Here is a 13285-nt window from a genome sequence, read left to right on the forward strand (position 1 = left end):
ACAGTAAAGTACTTAATTGTTACCAGAAATGATTTGATATTGAAATAAAAATGGCTGCAGTGGACCTTTAAATGTTACCCTACATTATGTTTTCGGTTTAGGATAGTTTAGCAGACTCCATGGATTTCAGGGGCACTCTTTCGCAATTATATAACAGTTTTCCATGAACAATTGGAATTACTTTTTATTTCCAAACCTGAAAGAATGTAATAAAGTGCCGGTCTGATTCTGATAGAAGCCTACACCTTCGGGTGCCCCTGTTGCGTCGCGGTTGCACTTGCTCTGGATGTGTAGCTCTCCAAAGTACCGCTTCCATAGGACCCACCACTTCCCACGATACGCCTACCAGCTCCCAACCCGAGTCACGTGTGCCCCCGCCTAGTATCTCTGAGCCGAAGCTAGTAGACAAATCAAACTAAACCAGCAGCACCCAGTGGAGACCGGAGGGATGGAGACGCAGAGAGAACGCCGTTCGCTGTCGGAAACCAAATACGCTGAAAAAAAGATTGACTGTTAAATAAAATACTCATCTATCGATGGAGAAGGAATTAATTCACCCAAGGGGAACAGAGATGCGAACCTCGTTGCCGTCGGGGCTGTGCAAGTCGTCTCTGCTCAACAAAGGGAAGGGCTGCTGTCAGTAACCATGAGGGCTGTGTCGGCGAACTTACTTGCACTGCTCTTTCTCTGCACTTGTGCCTGTGTATTCTACGTATGGAGCAGGCTGGAGAGTCGGCTGGAGAGAGACAAACGGGGACTACAATTATCGAGCTCCTTTCACGTTGGGCCATCCCCGGACATCTCCGCTAAAACTTTCCGGGCTTTGCTAGCTGTTCCAGCCGCACAGAGACTGCACTTGGGGGGCAGACTGGATGTCCACAATCTTACTGGTGTTAGGGATCAAATTGGCTCTTTAGGAAGCAGAGATTACCATATGAATGTAGATAACAAGGGGTCAGCACAGAGGGGGGTCCCGGGCAAATTAGGCTCTCTCCTTGAGGGTATTTTCTGGAGTGAAAGACTTGAGGCTCAGCTTCCCGCCAGCTTCAGCGAGGAACATGCCCTAGCATGGAGAGCGAGAGCCCGGGGACACCGGATAGTCAGACTGGAGCCAGGCTGTGGTAGAATATCCAATCAGCTGGCTACTTTTTCGGACGGAACCAAAGCTTGCGTGCGTTATGGAATAAACGCGGAACAGGTGCAGGGGGAAACTCTGACTTATTACCTGGCTAATTTGCTAGGAATTACAAATCTACCGCCGCTTATCCTTGCCCAGTTGAACGTTGACAGTGAACAATGGGCTTCTGTTAGGAGAAGAATAGGCGGTTTACAGTGGAGTGAGCGGGCCGTGGTCTCACTCACAGAGTGGGTCGCCAACCTGACCGGGGTAGTCACACCTGCGCCGCTGCGCCAGGAGAGCAAGGGGCTGCGTCCTCTGCAAGGGGAACTGGGGAACAAAACCACCGCGGAGCTGCTCGAGCTAATGCAGTGGACCGACCTGATAATATTGGACTACCTGTCTGCTAACTTCGACAGGCTCGTAAGCAACCTCTTTAGCCTGCAGTGGGACTCGCGCGTGATGGAGAGGGAGACCAACAACCTGCTCAGAACGCCCCGCGGTGACCTGGTTTTCATAGACAACGAGGCAGGGCTTGTACACGGATACCGGGTGCTGGATATGTGGGAGAAGTACCACAGCACCGTCTTGGGCTCCGTGTCTGTGTTCAGAAAGAGGACAGCGCAGCGCGTGATAGAACTGCACCGGCGCAGGGACACCAGGACTCGGCTGCTCGAGCTGTACAGAGACAGCGAACCTTTGTCTCCGGAATTAGGTTTTCTCTCCTACGAACACGCAGGAGTATTACAGAACCGAATAGACAGATTATACAAACACATATCGCATTGCAAGGAGGAGTACCACCAGCTGTGAGCATTTAGTTCTGATTCCTCTCAGATATATGGTTCTGTGTCTCGCACCTGCCACACAGAATGACGTGTGCTGCTAATCAGTAACCTAGCCCAGTAACCACACACCTGTACTAGATTAACGCGCGTCAATTGAAACGGTTTTTGAATATATTAATGAACTACCTCGTGTAAACCAATGTTTTGCCTACTTTATATGTCTGGATAAAATATTGACGTTGTTTTTTTAGCTTCGTGCAGGATATGCCATAATTTATTTTCACCCAGCCTCAAAACATAACTGCAATATAATAACGTGATGAGAGCCAATGCATCTTTGTACCTATTTAGGTTTAATGGTCAGCCTTCAATCTCTCCAGTTTGATACACAATTGTGTTCCTTAATAGGAATCAGCTATTGTGGTGTCAGGGGGGTTAACAATAACCACTTTGTATCATCTTTATGGGCAAGGTGCATTGTGCTTAATATTTTCAATAAGAAACTGACTGCTTGATCATAAGAACCAAGCCTTAATAGGTTAGTCCTAAATAGTTTAGTATTTGTTGACACATGCATTTGTGATGTACAATTTGTCACCTGTCACATCCTTTTATAGAAGCTCTAGCCTACTGTACAATCAACTGTCAAAGCAAACACTCATTTTCATGTATTTGGTTGTCTTATGATTGTATCTATAGCCTTAATGTCATGACCCAGTCATATTTGTTGTACATGCTGTAAGTATGTGAATACTGTATCTGTTAACCAGTTTTTGACATTCACAATTGTAATCTACTTCACTAATTCAATGTGCATTGTAACATTCCAATCTTTCTGTCTTTTTGTTAAATATATTGTAATTTAAGTTGTCAGACCACGTGTTTCGTGTTCAATCCTTCTTCAGCGGGGTACAATGGTGGGTCAAAAATGTGCCTGTTCCGTGTGTGCAGTCCTGGGGTTTTTATATAAAGGGCCCCATCCCATCCCTGTCCACTACAGTGCACCCATTGTGCTGTTGAAATGCCGTGCCCTCAGAGCCTGTTACCAGGGAACTCTGAGCTCTCTCGCTCTCTCTCTCTCTCGCTGTGTCTCTCTCTCTCGCTCTCGCTCTCGCTGTCTCTCTCTCTCTCGCTGTCTCTCAAAGCTCTAACCCCCCTCCCCTTATCCAAGCTCTGCTTAAAGGCACAATCTGGGAAATTTTCTGCTGTTCATGGTCATTTGAAGTATTTTTTTTTTCTTGAAGATTCATATAACAGAGAAATGTATCATAGGCCTATTAGAACTATCTTTATCATAACGCGCAGATATCAATGCTTTGTCTTGGTGGTGCTATTTTAACAGTTACTGGTGTTAAATATATTAACAAAACTATTACTAGTGATGACTTCGCTATTTGAATTCAGCCTCATGTAAAAGTTATTAAAAGGGTTGTTAAATGTTTCATTTTATTGAAAGACAAAGGATTTCACCACACTGTTCATAACCACAGGAGGTTGGTCGCACCTTAATTGGGGAGGACGGGCTCGTGGTAATGGCTGGAGCGGAATAGGTGGAATGGTATCAAATACATCAAACACATGGTTTGATGTCATTCCATTTGCTCCTTTCCAGACATTATTATGAGCCGTCCTCCCCACAGCAGCCTCCACTGTTCCTAACCCGTCTATTTCCCTGAGGCCTTTTTGTTATTGTTCCCTCGACCATTGCATCATGGAGCCACAGCATTTATTTGAAACAAATGGTGTCTTCATTAGTTTATTTGAAGGGTTCATTTTATTGTCAGACAAGGTGAAGGCATCTGACCAAATCCATCTGCTAACCTGAGGCCCCTTTTTTGTTATTGTTACATAAACTGCCACATCTTGGAAGCACAGCATTTATTTGATTTCACAAACTAAAGTGAGTCTCTTTCTCATTAGTTCCACAGCGGCCTCTCAGGTGCCTGTGATCTCCTGTATCCAGACATGCTGGAGGCACATCGTAGGGATGTCAGTGATAATGTTTGAAGGGCTAATGGTTTCCAGCCCTCCCTTCATGCCTCTATCCCTCCATCCCCTCTCTCTATCCCTAATCTCTTCTGGTTCCTTTTACACCTTTTGTTGATAGCTAGCTGCAGGGCGCTCCATAACATTTAATCATCCTGTTCCAGGCAGAGGTAGGGTTGGGGAGGGGAGAGGAGGGGGCTGCACTATGAGGAGGGGTTTATGCACTATGAGGTGCCTTATCCTGACTTCTATGAGAACACAACCCGTGGTGTCCACTACGCGTGTCACTGCCATCGATCTGTGTTTCTCCCTATTAGGGAACGATTAGCGGCCTGAGACGCGGCTGGGGTTTGAGCAGGTGGAGCTGGAGGCTTTAGCAGGGCTAGCTGCCTCCCTGGTGCCTGCCTTTTTGCCTGCCTTCCTGCTTGTTGGTCCTGTAATAGGGATTTTCAGATCAATAAGTGCACTGACTGCTGTGGAGGGGGAAAGCAGGTCATTTTAACAGTGGTCTGGGGAAGGGGGAGGCAGAGGAGTATGTGGGGGAGGTAAGGGCCAACCGTCCAGGAAATTTACGACAGGCTGCAGACACCAGAGATTAAAACCAATGTTAAACCTAGGTCTGCATGCCTAAATAAGACTTGCACCCCACCCTCATTCCCTCTATCCCCCTCTCCCTTCGTCTACCCATGTCCCTGCCTAGCATCTGTCTATAGTGGTTAGCTAAATGGAAAACAAAGGTTCTATTTTCTTAATAGTTATTTTTTTTATATATATGTTTTGCATGAGAAACCCCTCTTGTTTTTTACTATGGCTCATGTCACTTCTAATGGATTGGGTTTATATGACACTAGCGGCTGATATCAAAGCCTTTTGTCAGAACTGCTCCTAACAGATCAGATGTTCGCCCTCTTACTCAATGTCTGGCTTGTGTCAACTGGCCACAAACCTCACAAAATGTACCGCCCCCTCCCCTCTATCCCACCACCCTCCCACTGTCCACACTGAGGCAGTGAACTCTCCAAGCCCCCCTATGTGACATGGCCTCATTATGGCAACTCCTCATTGGCCACTGCTAAGGGCAGTGGTTTTTATTCAATCCATCTGGACGTGTGAGCTAGTTAGCCATGCAGAGCGCAGGGGCCAGGCCTCTATGGCCGTCCTCTGGGCCTATTCATGCTCTGTTTGTTGTCAGTGTCACAGGGCGGCCAGGGAGCCAGGCAGGCACAGGCAGCTATGTACTATAAGCAGGCAGAGGCTCTCTGCTCTCTGTAGTCCTGAGGCCCTATCCAAAAACAACCCCTAGCCCTACATCCTACACTTGGATTTGAAAGTATTGGATTGGTAGCTACCATATCCAATATGGCAAACATTCCTCCTAACCTAGGTCAAGCTACCGCCATATTGCTTATACCTAACTATCTAATATTTTCAGATCTACATGAAGTACTTTGAGGGTAGGAGCTAGGGTTGTTTGTCTCTGGATGGGGCCTGAGCTTATAGAGTAAAGGTAAAAAAACAGATCCTCTCTCCCTGGTCTGCAATCCAGAGACTCCCACACTGCAGACATACCTGAGGAGGCAAGGGTGGACCTCCATACACACACACACACAACCCAGAATCCCGCGAGCGGGTTAGACACAGCTGTGTATTGAAGCTCAGCTGTCGGCAGTGAGGTTTTCACTTATTTCTTTAATGATCTATTTGATCAAGGGCACACGTTCAGATAATGTTATTTTCAACAGGTCAGGTTGTCATTTGAAAACAGGGATACTCATGACTTTGATATATAAATAGAGTATACATTGTTTTATATTCACTTAACACAAAGCAATTTCTACTAAACAATATTGTTTTGTATTCGCTTCATTAAAGATGTCATAGTTGTGAATGTCAACTCAGTGTAAATAGCCTCCACAAAAATCAACTCAACAAAACAGCACAGAGTAACAACTGGGCCTCAGTTGCCAGATCCCAGGGGACTATCCAGCCTGGCTCGCTTTAGAGAGGTGGCCATGTCCACATCGTGGGCCAGTGGACGGACATAACTGGCATTCCTTCGTGGCTGCACAGTACATGGCACTTCCTGTCTGTGTGCGTAAGTGAGTGACTTCATTATAAAGCTGTGTGCATACTAGGGGGAGAGGAGAGTCACTCAGTCACAGTTGACTGGTTGCAGGCCATGGCAGGGGTATTGAGGGGCTGGAGAACACGGACTGGGGGCTGGAGGGAGAGGGGACTGGGGTACGTCAAGGGGCTCGGACTGTGGGGTAGGAGAGCACATGCTGGGGTACCAGAGGGAGAGAGGACTAGAGGAAATCAAGGGGCTTAGACTGGGGTGCTGGAGGGAGATGGGACCTGGGGGGATGGAGGCCAGGGAATGGAGGCACAGATCAAGGTTGGGGAGCTAGAGAGGTGCAAGGGTATTAGGGGATTGGTGGGCTAGAGGAGGGTAGAGATTGGGACTGGGCAGCACGGCCAAGGCTGGGGGACAAGGTAATTGAGGGGCAGTAAGTGGGGGGGGGCGGGGGGGGGGGCGGAGAGCAGGAGCTGGGATGGCACAGGCTGGCACGGGGAATGGGGGGCTAGAGGAAGGGAATGGTGAGGACTGTGTGGTGTGCCAGCCAGGCAGGCGAGCTGGCATTTTGCCTGGTTCAGTCAGAGCAGGGTCATTGTCCTGGGGGTTACCCTGTTAAACCCTCCATGCAGAGACAGAGGTAGGAAGGCATGCAGGAAGGTGGAGAGGCAGCTAGGCCTATTGAATTTCCTAATAAATGAATTTAAATTCAAAACACATACGGTTGCATATAATTATAGAGTTTTGGTTATGCTGTTTATATAATGTGATTACGTGAGTGGTAGAGGGAGAATTGTGTAAGAGGTGGACATTTGTTTATGATAATTTTTATCCCAAAGGGTTATCTGTTTTTATACGTATCTACTGTATATCCCCACAACTGCATTAATCTATAGTGGCTGGCTCTGCTTTTACATTTCTCTGTGTGATTGTGTATGTGATAGAGAGATAGAGAGAGAGAGAGCAATAGAAAGAGAGGGAGAGAGATAGGCAGATGGTGCCAGAGTGTGTGTGTACTGAATGTGCGTTAAAATATAAAAACGTATAAAAGAGGTCAGAGGAAGGCCCTCAAAATTGTCAAAGACTCCAGCCACCCTAGTCATAGACTGTTCTCTCTGCTACCGCACGGCAAGCGGTACCGGAGTGCCAAGTCTAGGTCCAAAAGACTTCTCAACAGCTTCTACCCCCAAGCCATAAGACTCCTGAACAGCTAATCATGGCTACCCGGACTATTTGCACTGCTCCCCCACCCCATCTTTTTACGCTGCTGCTACTCTGTTAATTATTTATGCATAGTCACTTTAACTATACCCACATGTACATATTACTTCAACTACCTCAACTAGCCGGTGCCCCCGCACATTGACTCTGCACCGGTACCCCCCTGTATATATAGCCTCCCTACTGTTATTTTATTTTACTTCTGCTCTTTTTTTCTCAACACTTTTTTGTTGTTGTTTTATTTTACTTTTTTTATTAAAAATAAATGCACTGTTGGTTAAGGGCTGTAAGTAAGCATTTCACTGTAATGTCTGCACCTGTTGTATTCGGCGCATGTGGCCAATAAAATTTGATTTGATTTGATTTGATTCTCTAGCAGAGCAGATTTCCCTAAGATCTGAAGGCCGTGCGGCTCGACACAGTTGCATGGTGGAGTTGAGTGGAGTGGGGGAATTGGTTTGTGCAGGGCTCTGTCAGAGTAAATCATTCACTGGGGAACACTCATACAGATCTCCAGCTGTTGTCCATCCTTTCAGTGCCTGGCCTGCCTGCTGCACTCAGCAATTATAGAAAAGATTACATCCGCCCTGTAATCTTCCATCACACTGGTCTGCTGCTCTCATTGTACCCCAGCATCTCCTTATCCAATCATGGCTGAAACAACTAGTCTATATCCTCCCTCCATTTAATACCAGAGCATTCTTTCATTCAATCATCCTGGACCAGGTCTCTCTTGAAAAAGAGATTGTGTCTAACACAGGAGGTTGGTGGCATCTTAATTGGGGAGGACGGGCTCGTGGTAATGGCTGGTGCGGAATTGGTGGAATGGTATCAAATACATCAAACACATAATTTGACGCCATTCCATTTGCTCCATTCCAGCCATTATTATGAGCCATCCTCCACTCAGCAGCCTCCACTGGTATCTAATGAGAATAACTTCCTTAGGAAATATGCAGTCAAGATGGACTGATTTTTGTGGTGATATGTATCATGGAAAATGTGTAAACCGCTATTTTCTCACATGTCATATAACATATAACATGGCCACCATTTGCCTTGATGACAGTTTTGCACACTCTTGGCATTCTCTCAACCAGCTTTATGAGGTAGTCACCTGGAAGGCATTTCAATTAACAGGTGTGCCTTGTTAAAAGTTAATTTGTGGAATTTCTTTCCTTCTTAATGCATTTGAGCCAATCAGTTGTTTTGTGACAAGGTAGGTTTGGTATACAGAAGATAGCCCTATTTGGTAAAATACCAAGTCCATATTATGGCAAGAACAGCTCAAATAAGCAAAGAGAAATTACTTTAAGACATGAAGGTCAGTCAATGCAGAACATTTCAAGAACTTTGAAAGTTTCTTCAAGTGCAGTCGCAAAAACCATCAAGCACTATGATGAAACTGGCTCTCATGAGGACCGCCACAGGAAAGGAAGACCCAGAGTTACCTCTGCTGCAGAGGATAAGCTCATTAGAGTTACCAACCTCAGAAATCAGCAATTAACTGCACCTCAGATTGCAACCCAAATAAATGCTTCACAGAGTTCAAGTAACAGACACATCTCAACATCAACTGTTCAGAGGGGACTGTGTGAATCAGGCTTTCATGGTCGAATTGCTGCAAAGAATCCACTACTAAAGGACACCAATAAGAAGAAAAGACCTGCTTGGGCCAAGAAACATGAGCAATGGACATTAGACCGGTGGAAATGTGTCCTTTGGTCTGGAGTCCAAATCAGAGATTTTTGGTTCAAACTACCGTGGCTTTGTGAGACGCGGTGTGGGTGAACGGATGTATTTCCCACCGTAAAGCATGGAGGAGGAGGTGTTATGGTGTGGGGGTGCTTTGCTGGTGACACTGTCTGTTATTTATTTAGATTTCAAGGCACACTTAACCAGCATGGCTACCACAGCATTCTACAGCAATATGCCATCCCATCTGGTTTGGGCTTAGTGGGACTATCATTTGTTTTTAAACAGGACAATGGCCCACACACCTCCAGGCTGTGTAAGGGCTATTTTACCAAGAAGGAGAGTGATGGAGAGCTGCATAAGATGACCTGGCCTCCACAATCCCCCAACCTCAACCCAATTGAGATTGTTTGCGATGATTCGGACCGCAGAGTGAAGGAAAAGCAGCCAACAAGTGCTCAGCATATTTGGGAACTCCTTCAAGACTGTTGGAAAAGCATTCCAGGTGAAGCTGGTTGAGAGAATGCCAAGAGTGTGCAAAGCTGTCATCAAGGCAAAGGGTGGCTATTTGAAGAATCTCAAATCTCAAATATATTTTGATTTGTTTAACACTTTTTTGTTTATTACATGATTCCATATGTGTTATTTCATAGTTTGATGTCGTCACTATTATTCTACAATGTAGAAAATAGTAAAAATAAAGAGAAACCTTTGAATGAGTAGGTGTGTCCAAACTTTTGACTGATAGTGTATATTCTCATATGTGTGTTCTGCTGTAGCCAACATTGATTTATTTTATTTGAAGTTATATTCCGATATTGTGATATTTGTTCTATTGCTACATTGATGTAATGAAATTCGGGTCTTGTAAGCCCCACAGCTGAATATGTGTGCATACGCATATGACGGGTGTTCTGCAGTGTCGTCAAAAAATGTTGGTGTACATTGATGTCTAGAAAATTAGGCTATAAGTAATTCGGACTTGTGTAAGCTCCGCAGCTATACTAAAGTGTGTGGGCATAATGCAGTGACGTCTAAAATGCATTTAATTAATCAGCACCTTTGAGAGTGCTGTCCGTTTCACCAGCATAGATAGTAGGCTACTTGGCTGTTTACTCTGTCTGTTGCGCTGCTACGTTGTGTTTGATACTTTTTTTCTCAATGTGTTCCGGTACCTCAGAGCCCCCCGATAATCCCCCCTTCTCGTGCTCACTATGTGTTCCGGGCCTCCCGATTTACAAATTAAGCACTGGGTGTTACACATTATTCAAATAATAGTCAATACATTATGTGGCTTTAATTGGACAGGTAGCTTGGATATATCTGAAGGTTATCTTTACTTTATGTGCTGGTTGTAGCCTTCTCTCTCTTTCTCTATCTCTCTCTATCTGTCTCTAACAGCTAGCAAATTAACACTGGTGCCAATAGCTGGGTGGCAATAAAAAATACAAATATAGAACAAAACACACATCACGACAAGAGAGACACCACAACACTACATAAAGAGAGACCTAAGACAACAACATAGCATGGCAGCAACACATGACAACACAGCATGGTAGCAACACCACATGACAACAACATGGTAGCAACACAACATGGCAGCAGCACAACATGGTAGCAGCACAAAACATGGTACAAACATTATTGGGCATAGACAACAGCACAAAGGCAAGAAGGTAGAGATAACAATACATCACGCGAAGCAGCCACAACTGTCAGTAAGGGTGTCTATAATCTTCTGGGTGAAGCTTGTTGAAGCCTCGGTGCAGCCTCTACCAAGCACACTGAGTTTGGGTCATTAGCATAAGGCTTAATCTCTATGTAAATGTGAATTAGTATGCTTATGGAAATGACTATTTTTCTGAGGGGGGAGAATAACTGATCACATTCATAGAGATAATCTATCATTTGGCTTTTGAATGAGGCTCCTTCAGACCCACCTGGGCTGTGCTTAATGAAGATATTTCTATGCTAATGCAGTGCAGTGTGAGTTTAGGATTTGCATGGTGCAAGGCAAGTGATGCAGCATTCTAGATGTTGGCCGGTCTGAATGAGCTGGACGGACATATGGTTCCGCTTGCGTAACACCGTGGAGGCTGTGACCTTTCTAAATACAGCAGGCAGCACATCTGCAGCCACAACTCCACACACTATGAACCTGTACTCTCCTTATGCCTGACGCTTTTGAAATACATAAACACAACCACGCCATCCACAATAAGACCATGGATGTGGATGGCGCTCAGAGGCAAGGAAAATAAATAGCCATCGTTCATGCCAGCGACATTTGAGTATGACTGGCGGAACTCGTGGTTATGTGTGCCCTGACTGTGACATCAGAGCTTTGTCCACATCACCGCTGAGTACTGAGAGAATCGATAAAGAGAAGGGCAAGGGGATATGTGGCACTTGATGACAAAATACCAGCACATCGCTGATTCAGCACTTTCCCTCTCCTCCCTTCATAGCTCCATGGCCTTTCTGAATGTTAGTGTTGGCTCACGGCTTTTAGCATATTAGAGGCGTGTGTGTCGTTACTATTTTTCAGTCACTTTGAATGATGGCCTGTGCTTGGTAATTTGGTAATTTCCATGTAAATCGGGCTTTGTGCCGTACTAGGCTGTTGTAGCCTACACATGCTCGGGCCAGTGATGGCGCAGTGTTACATTGAAATGATTAAAGCTCTGCTTAACTGATGAGTCAGTCAGTCAGTCAGTCAGGTTGAGATCCAATACCGTTTGGAAGGGAACCATGGGTATCAGCTTATTATAGACAGACAGGAGTGAAGCATTATGGGCTGAGTCTGTTTCAGTATCAGTGCCTTACAGCAAGCGGGGACATGCCATCGTTTTAAATGTTTAGTTTTTTAAATGTCTTCTTTATTTATTCAGCGTAAACCCATTGAGACCAGGGTCTCATTCTCAAGGGTGCCCTGGTCACAGCAACACAACATAGTGAAGAAGACGTAGATACATAAGGAGAAATTGACACAAAGGGAAAGAGCAAACCATAAAACATAAAGGTGAGGGGAATAGTGTTGTATATTTTAAGATTATACTTCCACATATCTATAACATCCTTTCCACCTCTACAACAGGACAAACATGTATATAGCTCTGACACTAGCCAATTGTATGTAAAGCCTCAACATCAGGTTTCTCTCTGCATGCATTCCAAACCTTGCACACCTGCAATAAACCCTGATCCCTGACTCTGAATCACCTCAAATCACAAGTCTGACATCCAGGCTGAGGTCTCCCACACCCTGAGCCACAGGAATCACTGTTTGAGACAATTACAGGGCTCAGCTCTCGGTCCTATCTGCCTACTCAGAACACTTCACATCCGAACACCCTCACATTACCCAAACACAAGAGAGGGGCAAATATGGACGTTTTTCTGTGGAGAGACACTTTTGTAGCACGTGTAAATCGAGGGGAAAAAAGTGTAGGTTTTTTCCTCTTGACTAAATTGAATACTCAGAAGGTCCAAATAGAGGCACAGGGACAGGGACAGGGAGTGTCACCCAGAGAATTACAGCAGGGCAGCCATTACAGCAAACAAACAATGCAGGCGTGTTGGCTCGCAGACAATAAATATAAGTGGTGTTCTTTTGTGTTTCATGGGAAGCTCTGTCTCCATCTCGCCCTCTAATTTTCTGTCTCTCTCTCTCTCTCTCTCCCCCTCTTTATCTTCTCTTTCTCACTGTCTCTCTCTCCCTCCCGTCTCCTCTTTACTCTCTCATTCTCTCTCTCGTTCTCTCACTCTCACTCACTATCCCCCTTCTCCCCTCTCCCCTCTCCCCCCTACCTCTCTCTCTCTCTCTCTCTCTCTCCCTCTCTCTCTCTCTCTCTCTCTCTCTCGCTGTCTCTCGCTGTCTCTCTCTCTCTCTCTCTCTCTCTCTCTCTCTCTCTCTCTCTCTCTCTCTCTCTCTCTCTCTCTCTCTCTCTCTCTCTCTCTCTCTCTCTGCTCTCTCTCTCTCTCTTGCTCTCTCTATCTCTCATCATTCTAATTTCCCAGGCTCGTTTGGCCTGTGGAAAAATTGCCAGTGAGAAATCCTCCGTGGAGTCATTGATTGGGGGGACTAATCATGCAGGCTGGCTACAAAGACACCTTCCTACAAAATCAATGCCACTGAAAATGAATCTAAATCTGTCTCACCACTTACTCTTTCTCTCACAACGTGTGCGGTGGTCCTGGCACTCTCTACTAGCGGGATGAATTCCCTCCATTTGACCTCATTTGGTTTCATATAATTTTGTACATAATTTTGTACACAGGGCCTCAGATCCAGGGAAGACATTCCTAAACTTCAGAGGCATCCTGACAGTGAGGAGACGGATCTATGACTCACTGAGGACGGGGAGGGAGAAGGGGGGAGGAGGGGATGATGAGTGAAGG

At 45.5% G+C, this 13285-nt stretch overlaps 1 protein-coding gene across 1 annotated transcript; it reads left to right on the forward strand.

The window, feature by feature from the left end:
* The first annotated feature begins 440 nt into the window (after window positions 1-440).
* Window positions 441-3340, forward strand: LOC311134433 (four-jointed box protein 1-like). The gene has a single exon (XM_084168113.1). The coding sequence runs from the start codon at window positions 647-649 to the stop codon at window positions 1928-1930; it is 1284 nt and encodes a 427-aa protein (XP_084024239.1). The 5' UTR covers window positions 441-646; the 3' UTR covers window positions 1931-3340.
* The last annotated feature ends 9945 nt before the right edge of the window (window positions 3341-13285 follow it).

The sequence above is a fragment of the Coregonus lavaretus genome (assembly GCF_964263955.1).
Source record: "Coregonus lavaretus genome assembly, chromosome: 9".
Lineage (NCBI taxonomy): Eukaryota > Metazoa > Chordata > Actinopteri > Salmoniformes > Salmonidae > Coregonus > Coregonus lavaretus.